Genomic DNA, 17,675 nt, shown 5'->3' on the forward strand with positions numbered 1-17,675 from the left:
TATATATATATATACATATTATTTTATTGTACCAATTTAAATATTTGAACAATATTAAATTTTTAATCCTGGAAAAATATAAAGACGCTAAACTTGAATATTACTTTTTATTAAATTTAGAAAAAAGAAGAGTAAAAAAATAATACACTACAATAACATTCAATTTCTTCTACCATAGTCTATAAAAATATCAACTTTATTTACTTTATTTTTTCACATAAAATGTATATATGGAAAAAAAAACCTGGAAACATCGCTTTGTTTAAAAAATTGGGACACCATGAAAAAGACTTAAAAATTCTATTCTTAAAAAGTGTCATCATTGTACTTTTATAACAATGCTTTTTATTCTATAGTATATTGTACTTATATGCACTTTTTTTATTTTTTAATACTCACATCTAAGCAATTAAAAATTTTCATGCGTAAGTGGCCAATTAAAACTTTAATTAATAATAAATTAAATGCTAATATTATCTATTACAACAAGCTCAAGACAATGTTATTCAGAGTATTTTTTATGATGTTCTCAATTATATTTGCTAAAAATCTTTATGTATTATTTGTGAGACGACTATATAAATTTCAAATGTCATCTCGCAAATAGTTTTTCTATATCTCAGAATATATATATATCTTCGATACTATCAATTTCTTTTATGAAAACTCTATACATATATGTAAGTAAATATTAGAATATATATATGATAAATCAACAAATTGTAAATCCAGGATTAAACATTTAAGTTAATATTTTTCAGTCCATTCATTTTTAGACAACAGACATTACAAAATATTTATATATATTTTTCTGTAACATATTTGCTAGTAACTGAATATATATTATACATTTACACCAAACGCACGTTTGATATTTTTTTTACAAATCTGTGATCTCAATATAAAAAAAAGATTATTTTGTCACTCACCGATCGATGTGCAACAGCCAAGTTGTCGACTACGTTAATCTGTAACAAAAAATAAAATATGCATATTACAACAGTGTTCAAAACTATTTATTTTTAAAAATTTGTAAAAATAGTCACATATCAATTTTTATATTTATCAAATAGATATTTAATTAAACAATCAAATAATTTTGTCCATTAAATCTATCCTCTTAAATAAAAGCTTTTATACCATAAATAAAATTCTTTCTCGAATTTAAATCATGTTTAAAAACCAATCAAATAAGCAGAAAGAAGAAATGATTGCTAACACATAAAACGATTATATAAATAATAAATTACATATAATCAATATATGCATAATGTGCTCACCCGATGAATGCTCTGCCGATGCCTCCCAGGCCTCCCTCTTCCTCTCAAATTACCAGGATTGTCAGATTCACCACATTCACGCCACGCAACACTCGCGAAAACGCGCGTTAATTAAGATCACGTACAAATTAATTAGTAGGGTATGGTCGATAGACGATTGCGCGATTTACAACGGCATTCCCGAAATTAACTGCCCAGATTCGAGCATTAGCAAACTCAATCTTATATATTATGCGATACGATTTGACGAAGTCGAATTAATTATTAATCCTTAATACACGAATTTTCCAGTACATACGATAGTTATTATACACGATAGTTTATTCGTGTATAATAACGAGTTAATTCTATTTTCATCACTTTAATGGATATCTATACAAAAATTATATAAGATGATTTTTACATATACTTAAACATTTTTACAAAAGATATTTATAAGATTGTGTATTTAAAAAAATTGTATATAAATGCTATAACTAATTACTTGATACTCCTAGTTTTTTAAAGTAATGTGCGAGATATGAATAATCCAATCGTGTATATTAAGAATTAATTAAGACACGACGGGTTGTCCGAAAATGTACAATCGAAATTCGGTATTGCGCACACATGCAATACATGTTATCTCGAACATAAAACCGTAATCACACTTCAAGTTGTCGGTTGCAGTTTCTAATTGACGATTCTATTTCAGTCAATCACGATGCAGCTAGCCCCATACACATCGCATTGTGATTGGCTAAAATAGAACTGTCAATCGTCAATTACAGCTTTACATATCCTGCCCATTATATCAGACCCATTAATAATCTGTTTGATAACTTGTTGTATTTTTACGTTACATCTGGTGATTCGCGTATCACAAAAATAGTGAGAAAATAGAATGGATCAAGAATTACCGCGTAATATGAGACACATTTGGATTCCAACATTGAGTGAGTAATTATATCGTCCAGCATATCAGTACAGCTGTCAATACGAGTTTGCGAGTCGCTTATCCGTGCGAACTGACTTATCGCGCAGGTAATTGTGAATTGATTGCAGGAATTACGTGTTTTCCACCGCTACCTCACAACCGCGCTCCGACGGATGATACGACGCACGTCCCTCTGCTCACCGCACGGCAATGTAAACAATGATACATAGGTGGTACGTCGCTGTGTCGCGCTACGTCACGATGCCAAGCGCCGAGCGTTAGTTAATTCGAGGAAATACTCAACGGTTAATTACGATATCATAAACATGCGTCGAATAACTTTGCATACGCCAGATTGATTGCTACAATAAACGATGGACAATCGCGGTTTTCTATCGATTTGAAGACTCGTACGTTAATGAAAAAGGAGCCAATATAAAGTTGTCTTTAAAACTAATATTATATTTGTCGTTTTTGTCATACGACAAATTTTTCGAGCCTGTCGATTGGTTATAATATTATAAGTTAAGAAAGAGATCCGAGAATCTCTCTGTCCTGCAGCGAAAACAGGCTTGAAAAATGTATCATACGACATAAACGGACAAATGTAATATTCTGTAATTTATTCTGTCTCTATTTCCTAACTTTTAACGATAGTAACGTTATATTACGCAGCTTTGTTACAATGTACAAAACATGCGCAATGACAATGATTTCGTTACTATCATTATATATATATATATAACGGAAAGAATGGTTTTGCTAAAATACCTTAAAATTTAGCTACAGATACAGATCTGAAAATAATTTTTTAGGCCATCAAAATAATTATGTAGAATATTCAAACTAGATTGTCAAGGCTTTTTGCAGCATTGTTCATTATATTTGAATGTCCTACACAATTATTTTGATAATCCAACAAAATCAATTAATAAATTAGTTGTAAATTTTTAGATGAGTCAGCAAAATCGTTCTTTCAATGTAAGAGTTAAGTTAGTTAAAATAAAGACTTATGTCTGAGATCAAGATTTTCATCACGACCAAAAATTAGACGTCATTGTGACGTCAAATTGACATTTGACTTGTCACTCCTTGGGATACTACGCTTTTGATGCGTAAGCAATGTACTACGGATCACGTTTGTTAGATCAAAAGCATGAATATATGTCCAGATACAAGCATCGCATTCAAAAGATTATCGCTCGTAATGTATCGCAATCAACCGAACGTCTATTCTATCTCAAGCAAGTGACTCGCGCAAAATACCTTTTGACAAATAGCCGTTCGCTTCGGGTCGCTTATGATGAGCCGTGATCGCGGAAGATAACTAATCGTATGTATTGATAATTACTAAGTGCTACCTCATCAAGAACAATCGCATTTCGAGAGATAAATTTGCTTGAAACACGAAACGGGTTGCGACACTGCCCGCCCGTTCAAGCCTCGCCGCACGAATGGCGGCCATGTTTACACGCACGGCTTTCCTACACGGGGGGGGGCGCGGCGGTAAAATACAAACGCTGCGAAATTATATAGAGGGAGCGGGATTATTCCATCAGTTTGAACTTACAGAGCGCAAAAAGTATTCGAACAGAGAAAATATTTTTTAAAAAAACGTTATTTTTAAAAAGTAAACATTATCCAGCAAGAAATGAATTATCGAATTGATATCAAATGAATATCGATACGATGATTTCAACAACAATTTGTCGTCAATTCGACATTTAATTGACAATCATTTCTTACTGGATAATTAACAATTTATTCATAAAGAATAAAAGACCGTATGTTTTTTAAAATTATATATACCAAAAAGATGTGTATTGATTATAGAAAATATATCATCTGAAAAATAAGCGAAAATTAAAAACTGTATTGTTTGGATGATCAAAAAGTATTCGTACAGTCGAGAAATTTAACTTCTAAAATCAGAAATACATGCAAAGCTCGGTTGTTTATATTAGTACAGAATGTATTCATTGTATAAAATTAATTAATGCTTATTAATGCTAATTAATGCTTATTTTCTATAAATAAGACTTTTTTTATTAAAAATTTCCTTGTACGAATACTTTTTGTTCTCACTGTATATAAAATTTACAGCAGCAAACAATATCTTTTTGCAATAACATGTTTATAACTCCCTTACGAACCTAATTTACATCATGTATTTGATACAGGTACTCTCTAAATCTGAATCAGTGGATAATCACTGATATCAGTGCCAAGTATGTCAGTCGTAATCAGTGAATTAAATATGTGGGAGATCTCTAATCTAGCTAATCTTTATTATGTGATCTAACTAACCTTGTGCTTAAATTCAATGAATACGGTATTGGAAGATTGAAATTAACGTGCAAATGTCTTTTAATTAAAAGTATTTTAGTTATATAATGCTCAAACATTCTTCCTTTTTTTGAGTTGAACTTCACTAATCATCAGTATGCTACTGGGTAATTAGTTACTATCCACTGATTTAGATTTAAATAGTACTATAGTATATACAACTAGTAACTTTTTATTGAATTATTGTAATTTCGGCGATAAAAATATACATGATATACGTACTTAATCAATCATTTTGATATATACCAATTTAGTACGTCATTCTTTAAATACATAGTCAAAATTAAGATTATTTAATAGAAAGTTACTAATTAATATTAAGAGTTTGATATAAACTAAGTCATATAATCATAAATGCTTCTTTATGAGAGCATAAGCATGAAACATTTCAAATGTTTAGTGTGTACGTGTAACACATCGAAACATTTTATATATTGAAATAAAATATCTTTTTCAAAACTATAATATATAATAGGTGATACTTAACGAACTGTTGTATTAAATATAATCTTTACGAGAAATATCTTTGATTTATATATGTTTCATTAAGTATTTAAACAATTTTCCGAAAATAGAGATAGTCGTCTATTTTATTTAATTATCTCATATAGTTTTTAAATTAATCAATACACATACTAAAAGGAAAATAATAAATCGCGGTACTAAAAGAGGTATATTCTCACAGCAATTATCACATTCCTTTTTTTTTCCCCCTCCCTACGTTTGTAATTGTTACTACAACACACGGCAGATTCATCTTTACATTTTGTCAGTACATGAAACTGAGATTTCATCTCACGCCTTGAACACTTAACGCATTCCGCCGCGTTTCTGAATTACACGATGAGCGTAATAGACGCTCGGGTACGTCCTGTTTTACAGCGCGGGAGGATGCCCGACTCGTGAGATGCACGCCATCGCGATAAAGCTCGCGTGGGTCATCGCGCTCACTTTATGTTCTCGCGATATGGGGTCGGTCCACTTGGAGGGTAAGAACACAGAAAAATCACGCGGCTACAAGGACTATCTGAAATCTAAGGGACTCCATGTAGTTTCCCTCCGTATTATGGCGAGTCCACGTCGGTCGTTATACGTAACCGGCGCATTTGTCTTTTCTGAACTAGTTGCACCGACCAGTGTACGACTGTCGGGAAACCTTGAAGGAGATGCATGCGCTTCCGCTGGATAAAACGTTACAAATTGCTGCTTTGGGGCGCGCCGAGGTCGCGAAAGTGATATTAGGAGAAATACGCCACGTGTCGCATATCTTGTTGCTTGAATGTGTTATCAGTCAATTTATACGTTTTTTATTCAATATTAAGATGCACATATTAATTATTAAAATAATTCTTTATCTGTCAAGAGAATGATATGAATTTTTGAAGCTGTTTCAGTATTGACGAATACGCTTGTTTTTTATGTTGCTTTTATTGTTTTTCTATTTAATCTCTCAATCTCAATTGTTAGTCTTTGTTTACATAGACGAAAGTTTATTCTCGAATTTTTATTTTTGCTCAAATTTCAATTTTTATTCAATAACATTTGAATTAAAAATTACTTGATAATAATAATAGAAATGTTAAAAGTAATCCTTTTTTTATAATTTTTATATATATATATTTTTTTAAATAGAATTACTTGATAGAACTACCATATAGAACTGAGCTAGACAAAAAAATTGCAGATTGCAAACGGATAGGGAATAAAAATATGATTGCAGATGAAGGAATAAAAATTTAGTGCAAAAATTGAATGTGCAAATTGTGTGATTTTACTTTTATTTTACTTATATGTAATTAAGAGTATATATTTATAAAATATAAATATATTATTTTATAAACATATTATTTTATAAATATTTTAATAAAATATAGACTCTATTTATCAAATAGAGCAACAATCTTGAATCGAGCACGAATCTAAAGCTAAAAAGTACTTGTATGTTACAAATGGTAAACAACATTGTTTATACGATTATGGCCGTTGTGGTTTAACAGCAGTATTTTCAGACGTATATTCTCAATACCATCGTTTACATATTTATCTGAAAAAAAATCAATACTTATATAAATTTACATATTTACCATATACGGGATTGAAGAATTTGATCGATGGCCTGCATTCATTTCTAGGACATGTTAACAAAGGCTACCCGCACAAGTCAGCTTTATTAATTTTATAATAAAATAACCACTCATATTTTTTATACTGAATATTCATGAGGTAATACACGTAACATTTAACGTTATTGGATAAATTCTAGTTGCGCGTAGTTGGATCTAGGGCTGATCGACGATTCGAATATACGCGAGAGCGAGAATGCTTATCTAAATTGTAAAAAGGCTCCAGGTTATTTCCATGCTTCGTAGTTCTTCGGGTCAGACAGTGTTGCACCACTGCAACGTGGGCGAATATTTATTTTTGCTTGACTAGTTACACCCGCTAACGAACCTCCCACACCGTCGGAAATTCTTAAAAGTGTAATATATCCTCCGGGCGAAACGATATTTTACTGCTCTCGGTTACATTACAAGTATCGCCACTTAAAATAATAGGGCGCGAGTACCTTGCCGGTCGCAAAGTACACCTTGTCATTTACAAGACATCAAATGTTGTTGTAAATAATATGAAGAGATGCCTTGGATTAATTATTAATTACAGTAACTATCTCTTATATTGAAGAAAACATTATTAAATCATATCATTACGAATCATATGTTGATACAAAATGCATCAATCATAATAACGTATTCTGCGGTCGAAATTAATGGATAAATAATATATTTACATATTTTATAAGGCACATATTACATTTGCAAAGCATATTTGCAAATGTAATTGTAATTATAATTTATTTATCTCTGTGTAAACAAAATAACAATACTTATTTCAATGTAATTTAATAGAAAAAAGTGTTTGTAATCCTCAAGAACGTTCGCTATTATTTTTCACCTGAGACTTTGAGTACAAAAACAAATTAAGAAGTTATTTACCGCCTGAATGATAAATCGATCGATCAATTACCACGTTTAGCGCAAACTCTAAGGCGTTTTTCTTTGCCGTATTTTAGGTCAGTTCGCGTAGCTCCCTTTATACGTGACCCCACATTTATCTTTGCTGAACTACTTGCGTCGGCAAACGAATCCCACCACAGCACGACGACCGCGGAAGTAGAACAATAGTTTGGCGCTCCTCCGCCGCTTCGTTTATATACACAACCATGCAGGGATGTTTAGCATCGATTCTGCTGTTAGATGTACATACGCTAACAGGCCGTCGCGTCGCACGCAGCTGGTAGAGAAATGTTAAAATGCAAGCGGCGAATTAGTGGCTGGCCGCGTTCCACCGCCACAAACAGCGATTGTTATTTCTGTTCTGGACACTGCGTCTAAGAAACATGACGTTCACTTTGGATGGCGCTGCTCGGACTTCAGAGACGAATCGAATGATCCTTTGTTGAAGACAATGGTCGATTGTAAATTGATGTCACGGGCAACGCCATGCTATTGACCATGGAATATTGGTTAAATTGGAGGTAAATTTATTGATTTAAATAATACAATAAGCAACTATTTTATTTTACAAATATGCAATATATAATTTAAAATTAATCAAATGTATATGATGTCGCATAATAAAAAATATATAATATAAAAATATAATATAAAATATATAAATATATGACTGAAAAATATGCCATATTCGGTCAAGGTGTTCCTCGTGCCTCATAATGTTTCTTGTAAATTTCCAATTCAAATAAACTATGCGTCGATTATTTATCGGTTTTGAAACAGTTCTAAACCGAAGCTGAAGTAGTAATATCTCTAATTAAATAGACAAGCGATTTAATATTATTAAAAAATATTATTAAATATTTTATAATGAATCTAAAAAAAAATTATAAAAAGTTATTATTTTTATAAATTATTCGGACATATTAAATTATAATTATTGAAATGACATTAACTAAATTTTTCATTTAATTTTTTTTTTTTTTTTTTTTTTCGAAAAATGAATATTGTATGTGAAACAAAGGAAACGCTCATTTTATTAACTTTTCGGTATAACAAAGAAAAGTAGCTTGATTCAAACCATGCTACATTTCTTCCGTCTTTACAGACTTTCTCGCAGCTGTCGTTACGATGCAATCATAAGAAATTCATGTGGAAGCAGCTCTCTCTCGGTATCGTTACGACAAATATCATGTTTTTATTGATTCTCGAGTTTCCGAGCACTTCCCATATGCCAGATAGTTTCCTTCTTCTATTTTATTTTCCCTCGTCTTTTATTTTATTTTCGCGTACAAAATGCTACATAGCTAATACATCATGGTTGATAAGTCATCATATCACACTGTAAATACACAGGCATACGAGGGCGATCTTACATCCGGACGTTCATATTTGATTTTACACGCGGGTTGACACGCGCGCGCGATGCGTCGTGAAGAATGACCGGCCGGCGTGAGACAAAAAAGAAATTTCATCTGGAGGCATGCCAGCCCAATAAATTCAAACGCGGATCCGGCGACGCTATGTCCCAGCGTAGAATCTCTGTCTGAATATTTCAGAAGTCAGCGTGTGTTTATTGCGCTTCAACCTCCCTCGCCGCAATAAGTTTCCACGGTAATGCGACCAAAGCTTAAGTTTAAACACCATGTTAATTGCATTGTTCTGGGACGAAGCACAAAACGACAGTCAGTAAATGCCATCCGCTTTCCGCGCCAAACTATTATCCTATGAATCAACGGTCCTCAGTTTCAACTCACAATTGTACTGTTATTGTCTCGTAATATGCATAGAAGTTTGTTTCATCTGTTATCCAACGAAACGGTAACGTAAATTGTTGTTCGTATGTTATTAGAAAATTTAAATAAAGTAGTTTAAGTAAAGTAAAGTGTTTAATTTTTATGTGTGACATTATATGCTTTTAATTCAACAAAATATAGAAGATAAATTTTGAAGTACAAGTGACGTCTATAAATTTTGAAGTACAAGCTTTTGTAAGTTGCCCAATTGTTTACTTATGAAATATACATACACTATGGCGATTACATTCTTTCCGTTCCATTTGTCACGTTTATACGAGAATAGCGAGTCGAGCGAAAAGCCGTCGATATGTCAAATTGATACGATGCCCGTTCGCCTTTTTTCATCTTCGCCAGTCCAGAGACATCAAGTCGATGCTTCGCCAGTAAACTTAATCAAGAGATTCCACTTGCATTTCTGCTGCTGACATGCAGAAGACTATATTTTCTCTCCGAGAGCGGTGGCTCTCTTTCTTATCTGATACGATATTTTCGCTGTACAACTGTCTCGGTGCGCTTTTCATTCTGCTCGCTGTGAAATTTTTATGAGGTGGAGCAAAGGTCCAATCACAAAAACGAACGGTTACTCTAAATGTTATTTTCAACTTATCCGGATCTCTTGCGATTTCAAGCGCTGCGAATGTGCTGGAAATCTAAAATACGATCTATCGTATGAAGACCATATTTCCACGAGAAAATAAATTGGATATTATTGTCACAAGGTGTGCGTTATTACGCTCCAGATTCGTAACTTCATATAAAAATTATACGACGTAAACAAAATAAAGCACTCTATCGCGCGTGGATTGAGAATTGCGCGAACTTTCATATTACACTATGTCAATCAGACTGTAATAATAGAGAAAGAAACAGAATTTCTCTCTCTCTCTCTCTCTTTCTCTCTCCCCTCCCCCTCTCTCTCTCTCTTTCTATTATCAATATTTTTAATGCTGTTATATAAAGGTTAAAATCAAAACAAATTAAAAAAAGCTTAATTTTATTCTAATTTGGTTTAATTTAACTTCTGACATTTCTGCCAGCATAATCATATTTAAAAAAAAAACATTTACCACAAACAAGTTATATTTTTAAATATTATTTAGTTTCATTCATTGTGGTGCAATTATGTATATCTGGAATATATTAAAGAAATTAATTAAATGTTTTAAATAATTCCTATATTATAAATACTACATTTTTTTAAATTCCATATTTTATATTCTAAATTGAAGTCATAATTACAAGTTGTGCGTATAAAAGTGCATGATAGCGCACGTATTAATGATTTCCTTAGCATAAATATCATTGATAATGATATAATCAAACTGAATCAGATAAATTGAAATTGAAAACTAATAAGACTTCGCTCGTGGCAAACTATCATCGTTAACTGTCAATATTACGTCGCGATCGATGAATTACTTTGCATCTACCAAACATCCGGCGCGCGTATGGTAAATGGAGGATTACGTCGCGATATTTCCTAGCAGTTACACGTACAAGCACGTGATACCAGTACGGGCGCACGCGAAGTCTGAATATAATCACTACCCATAAATCATTCGATTCCCAGATCCCCGGCGGGAAGACGGAGCGAACAGCTCTGCTCGCGAGAAAATCGAGACTCGCACCACCAGTACCCGATCCTCCCCATAGACTCGTCTCACCTTGTCGCGGCTCGATTCTCTCCCTTATCTCAGCCGGAGACATTTCTACGACATTAAGCAGGCGTATCGACACACCGCGACGCGCAGTGCCGCGTGTGAGATACGACCGGATATCCGGTCGATCCCACAGCGGTATCCCCTGTATTCCTTCCCCTGGTGTTCCTCGCAGAAGCTCTCGTTCGGGGCGGTTGTCTGCAAACTTTGATTACATCTGCCAGCAGCCTATCCTCCCTCTCTCGTCTCCCCTGTCTTCTCATCCCACCGCAACTCAAATATAGACACGCATCACCAACACCTTATTCTTGGACGTTGTCTACCAAACCCGTCACACTCTGACTGCCCCTTCTATTCCTTCAGATTCTCACCATCGTCCGTCCCATCAGATTTACCACCGTCAAGCACTCTTCCTCCCATCTCGCGTCTCTTCTGCTCCCTCCTTTGCGAAAACCCATGGAAACGTATTTAGCGAATGTCCCGGTTGGCGACGCGAAATGTAATTTCGTTAGCTGCTACGTGAGTCGCCTAGCAAAAGTGCAAGATGAAAATTGCGCCTTCCAGGATGCTATTGGACTTCTGATGATAGAATCGAATCAATAATGAGATTTATAATTCAAATTGTAAAAATAGTCGATAGTCAGTCATCGTTGCAGCTGTAGATCTATCAGCATGTCGGACTTATTTAATTTCTTTCTTAAATCGTAATTATATATAGGTATTCCATTTTTGTTCGATCGAACTCTACACAGAGAAAAATTTCTTGTTGAAAATGAACGAACTGAAGAAAATTCTGATCATATCAATCAGAATTCTGATTATCTCAACTCGAATTATGATACATTCAACCAGAAAAGTTTGGTTTGTCTATTTTTAACCAGAATTCCAAATTGCAATCAGACTCTTTTTTCAGTATATAACTCTCATCATTCACAGTATATTACTCTCATCATTGTTTGGATATTTGAGACAATAATTTATCTTTATTTAATGATTCAGAATTCATTTTATTGACGACACCTAATTTACCACACGAGCCACTTAATGACCTTTGTGCCATCATGTATTGCCATGCAATCCTATTTTATTTAGCAATTCGAAACTGCATCAATTTATCGTTGTATTTTAAATGGATTTTCCATGCTCTACTTCAAAGGTTTTTTAATTACACTATTAAACTCTAATTACGTAGACACTATAATTTTAAATGACTATCGCAGTTCGTGTATACATTGTGCGAAAGAAAAAGAAACGGTTGTTTTACTTTGCCTCGAGAAAGGTACGTAAATTAACATTGACTTTAAGTGACATCTGGCAAATATTCCTTTATCGATAGAACAACGCGGATATTTACAGAATAAACACAATAAACATATTGCGAAATTTTGTCTCGTTACAATGACGAATCAAAATTATCGCTTTAAGCGATATCGATCCTTTACATCGTTCAGATACTTCTCCATTCAGTTCGCTGGGCAAAGGTTTTTCATACAAACGATTACCCGAACGATTGCCGTTATTACTTTCCGAGAAGACGCCGCGCTATTTTAATTGAGCGTAACACCGCATAAGATGACGGAGTCTTCGCGAAAGGCTACATTAACGTTCCTAGAAGCGCAAATCCGTCGTGCAAACGGCACACGCCAAGTTTCTGTCTTATTCTACGAGTTGGCGGTTGGTTCATGAACCAACGATATTTCGCCATGGAGGATGTCGTCAACGACTTTGAATGATCGCGGTAATTATGAGGAAAAGGCAACGCGGTTTAAACTTCTGTTGTGCTTGCATTCGATCATCATAGAAGATGATAAAATGAGATCGCGTTATTACAAAACGAGTTTAAAAAAAAAAGACAACATAAACTATTTTATAAATTGAAAAAGTTTATAATGAATATTGTAAAAATAGTTTTAATCATCTATCTTTATATCTTTATGTAGTGTAAAAACCGAAGCTAAATTATTACAATGCTATTCTAGCGATGACATTGTTTGTTCATCATAATGACGTTCGTCGTTCGACAAAAGAACCATGGGAAGTAGTGACAGCGATAACAGGAAAAGTGACATCGTTCGTTAGGTAGCTTCTAAAGCTCTCGTTAGACGCTGGGTAGCCGTCACCGTTTTATCCCGTCGAGAATTAATCGAATCGGCGATAAAGTGGATTATGCGTCGAGGTTCGATGGGCCTCGATTCCATAATGCGATTGGCCATGCTCCTCTCGTGGGAGGTATTTTCAGCTTCCTTCAAGTATAATGATTCGTAATTAGATATTACCTGCAACGTATTAAGGACGGCGCTTAATATCTTAATAGAGTTAGCGGGAAGTATTCATAGTCATTACCGTGGGGTAGTATAATTAACTAGCTCGCAACCGACTCAGCGGAAGTGATTTTTCTACTTTTAGCAAACTTTACTTTTTGAAATATCTTTGCGAGAATTTCTCAAATTATTGTTGCTTGTCACATTATATTTAATAAATATCCATTTACAAGTATATTTATTCGCGAAATTCTATATAATATATGTAAGTAATCACAAAATTAAATTAATTTAATAAAAATATATTTATTGAAATAAAATAAGGTAGAATGTCATATAAGAATTATGTGATCAGAAAATTTATAGAATAATATGAATTTTTAATTGTCCGTCTATAAGAACAGAACTCTACTCTGGCGACAAATGATTTGGAAAAAAATCACATTTTATCGAGTGTCCGTACAAGCTTATCCTGTGTGCAAGATGTGGATTCCGGAAATATAACTCCGTCATTTTGTCGTCGGCGAAGAATTACACGTCAGTAGACGAAAACGAGGGAATAATTTACGCCGGTTGTCGGGCTAGAAAGGAGAAATCTGCGTTGAGAGGAGAAAGCGCTCGTAGGCTGACTTTGTTACTCGCTCTTACCCCGAGCTTTTTGTCAGGTAAAAAGTTTCCACGGGAAAAGGAACCAATTTAATAAGGCCTTAATAACTTCCTCGAGGGAGGCAGACGCTTGGCGTACGGCTGTGTTTGACGGCTACTTCACAGTCTTCTCCTTTTTCGACATGAAGAGTAAATTCACGCTTCTTCGTAACGGAGTGGTATAACCCTTTATTGGCAGAACGGCGATACCGCGCTCGTCATTCTCACTCCTCGCTGATTGTTCAGCTTTTATTTCGCGTCAAGGGTGGGTACAACTAACATTCGCTGAATCGATAGAATTGTGTGCCAACGAATCTTGTGGCATGAAATCACATTACACATTAGGAACAAAAGTTTTTTAAGTACATTTATCTGCACAATACACAATATATAATTACACGTGAAATAATATGTTTATTCTACTTGTCGGATTATTATATAATTTATCGATGAATGAATGTTTAATCGAGTTACTAATTTATTATTTTTTACTTTACTGTTAAGAACTGAAATATTAACATCTATTTTGTTCTTCTTGTTGCAGAGATCTTCAAGAAAATAACGTATCGGTGATATTCAAGACCGATTTTGAAGACATGGCAACGCTCCATGTTTTGTAAGTAGAAATATTCTTGATTCTCTTAATTTAAAATTAGCACTACAAGTGTAATCATTTTTTATTCTGCACTTAAAAAAAATTAAGCAAATAAATTACTATGAAAATAAAAGAAAGTAATGAAAAATTAAATATTTCATCAATATAAAGTATCTACATAATTATTGAAAAGTCAAAATCAGAATCATTTTTTGCAAAAGATATATGTATAATATTAATCTAAAAAATAAACACTATCGACAATGATTGCTTAATACTTCTAATGTTATTGCTAGTGTAAATAACGAATATATTTTATTAAATTGCATTAATTTTTTTATACAATAGTTCTCCTTAATTGCATTTAAAATAATAATATCTAGAATGTAATTAAGAGTTTCAACTATGTTAAAATTATATAATAGTCACGTATTAACTTTTATATCGTACTTTGATATTAATCTATATTAGACAATGTATAGAATCGTGTTGATTATTATAATATTACAATAATTCTTTTTTATTGATATTGCATATCATACGGAAATATATTTTTAATTTACAGGTTACTATCAAACAATCAAATACACACCATCGAAAGAGGGGCTTTCCAAGATTTGGTGGCGGTGGAAAAACTACGGTTAAACAATAATCAAATACGTCATTTGCCCGATCTTCTCTTCAGCAATATGATGAATTTAAAACGGCTGTGAGTACGAAAGACCATTACTATTGTTATTACAAATTGATCGGAGAATGCGTCATTTCTAAATAGATTTGTCGACAATCAGACTTTATTTACGCAACATTACGGATAAATATCTACCGACATTCATGACCATTTGCGTTATGTATTAACGTCTCACTAACAGGTTTGACGGGCGTAATTGCGGTGATATTGCGAATTTGAATTATTTCATCGCTGTAGCGAGATATCGACGAGCGTAAGAATTCGTTAAGAGCCGCGAGCGTATTATGCCGCGGGATTTATGCGTTCTGTCAGCGGTATACGGTACATAACGTGCGCGGGTAAATGGCGTAGCGGCATTGCGAGATACGAACGATGTTGCAACGAGTCTACAACGTCATGAAAGTTTGCAATATCGTAGCAACATCCGCGCCGGTATTTCGCACGCGAGGGGATCGCGAGTTTCTCGGTAAGCGAAATCTCGGGAGAATAATTACACGTGAGATCAGTCCGAATGTCAGATTCCAGACACGCATAATACGCACGTGCATTGCGCCCTCCGCATTTCGTTTCTGCCCCTCTCTCTCTCTCTCTCTCTCTCTCTCTCTCTCTCTTTCATTATTGTCAAACGCGACGACAAGAGAAGAAGGTTTATATCGTATAAACTTTTCAGACGACGGCCTACATATCCATCGTATGTATGTATGTATTGCGAGGGGGGAGTAAACTGGAGGCTTGTATAACCTGCCACACGAGACTCTTCGATCGAATGTACGTGCCGCTGCATACGCGACTTTTCACCCCAGGCTTTAGCTTCTTAAAGGCGATCGCTCGATATGCAACGTTCTGATGCCCACCATTGTTCCAACGCCTTCAGCTTACATTCGCCTCTGTGCACGCGACTCACCGAAGTATTTCCTATCTTACGTGACCAACTGCTTGAGTACGCGCTTATCGCTGGCCGACTGTCTTATTAGCGAGACCTGATTCAGTAACGGTGAAGGTGAAACGAATAAGACGGGGATTGTAGGATTTTAGACATTTGCCAGGCACAGAGATCGATGAAGTCATTACTCAGAGATGATAAAATCAGAGTGCTTCGCGTTATACATGAATCTTTAATAAAACATGGCGAGTCGAAACCAGTCACGTGCACCGGTATTTTTGGAATGCTAGAAATAAATTATTTTTTAACCATTACCAAGAAATAATTATCAATGAAATGCTCAAAGAAGTTACTACAATTTTTTATTTGTGCGTATCACTAACCGGTTTTACTTGTTACAATTTATCGAAGTTATTTCTGAGTATAGAGTACTTGTGGCCACAGCTGTGTGTGATCTCAGAAAGCGATAGTATCGAAAGAACACGTAGTCGTCGCGGGGACCGTTCCGTATACACAAATTATGCTCATCCATAAGCTATCCATCGAGAACGAGCCGACCTCTTCTCAGCGACATGACTGGTTTTCTCCGTATCCGACATACGCTTCGCCTCGCGCTAACGAGAAGAGCCACCTTGATGTCATAAGAAATTCCGATCCAGTGATTACGCCGTCCCGTCTCTCGTCCATTCGTTCGCTTGTTGCTTTTCCTCTGAACGCGCGCCATAAGATTCTTTTCGATCCGGAATCTCAATCAAACGCGGTACGACGCGGTACCACTACGGTTGCAGAGAAAAACAAAATAGAGACAGGCCAGGCTGACGAGCGGCGATATCATGCCTTTATCGCGATCGAGTGGGCACGAACCGTTTCCGTTCGAAGGTTCCTGGTGTTCTCGGCAGCTGCCAGCCGCGCGCGGTCGAAAAGTGCGCGAGCCTCCTCCTCCTCCTCCTCCTCCTCGCGTTGTGAATGACAAGGTGGCGGGGTTCAGAAAGAGTGGAAAGAGAGAGAAAGAGCCGAGACAGAAAAAGAGAGACAAGAGAAGCCGGCAGGGAGCAAAAAAGAAAAGAGGAGAAAAAAAAGGAGAAAGCAGAGAGAGAAGGAGGAGGAGATCGTCCATCTATCATCCTGCAAAGTGGACGGGACTCGAAACTTCCCGTCTCGAAGCTCCCGCTCCGCTCGGGCACAGCCTACAGTTTCTGACGATAAGGCTGGATCAGCCACCTTACAAAGGGACGTATTATGTTGCGACCTTACGGCGAGATTCTCACGGGCGTTCGAATGCGCGATAATCCTTCATCCGGCGCGGATAAACCAGCGTTAAAATCGTAAAATGTGGAAGATGCTAATTCGCGAGCGCGCTGCAACGGCCGCTACTCCGAAACTCTCGGAAACTGGCTAATTCCGGCGGCAGCTTATTCTGCAGTTCCCTTCGAAGACGTTTCTCTTTAATTTATATATTAAATCAGACTCTGCTTTACAAAACTCTCTATCTTCTCTTTTTGCAAAGATGCCAGATGTCGGATTTTGTTCTTTGTTCAAGCAGCGAGCCAACGATAGAACAAAAAAGGCATTTTATATATATATATATTA

The 17,675-nt window shown here is 35.1% G+C and overlaps 1 protein-coding gene across 1 annotated transcript in view; it reads left to right on the forward strand.

The window, feature by feature from the left end:
* The window catches only part of LOC108753776 (protein slit), a 351,622-nt gene that overhangs the window by 301,913 nt on the left and 32,034 nt on the right, over positions 1-17,675 (forward strand). Inside the window, exons 2-3 of the mRNA XM_018495665.1 lie at positions 14,461-14,532; positions 15,077-15,220. Coding sequence (XP_018351167.1) covers positions 14,461-14,532; positions 15,077-15,220 — 216 coding nt within the window. The remainder of the gene's footprint in view (positions 1-14,460; positions 14,533-15,076; positions 15,221-17,675) is intronic.

The sequence above is a fragment of the Trachymyrmex septentrionalis genome, unplaced genomic scaffold (assembly GCF_001594115.1).
Source record: "Trachymyrmex septentrionalis isolate Tsep2-gDNA-1 unplaced genomic scaffold, Tsep1.0 scaffold71, whole genome shotgun sequence".
Taxonomy (NCBI): domain Eukaryota; kingdom Metazoa; phylum Arthropoda; class Insecta; order Hymenoptera; family Formicidae; genus Trachymyrmex; species Trachymyrmex septentrionalis.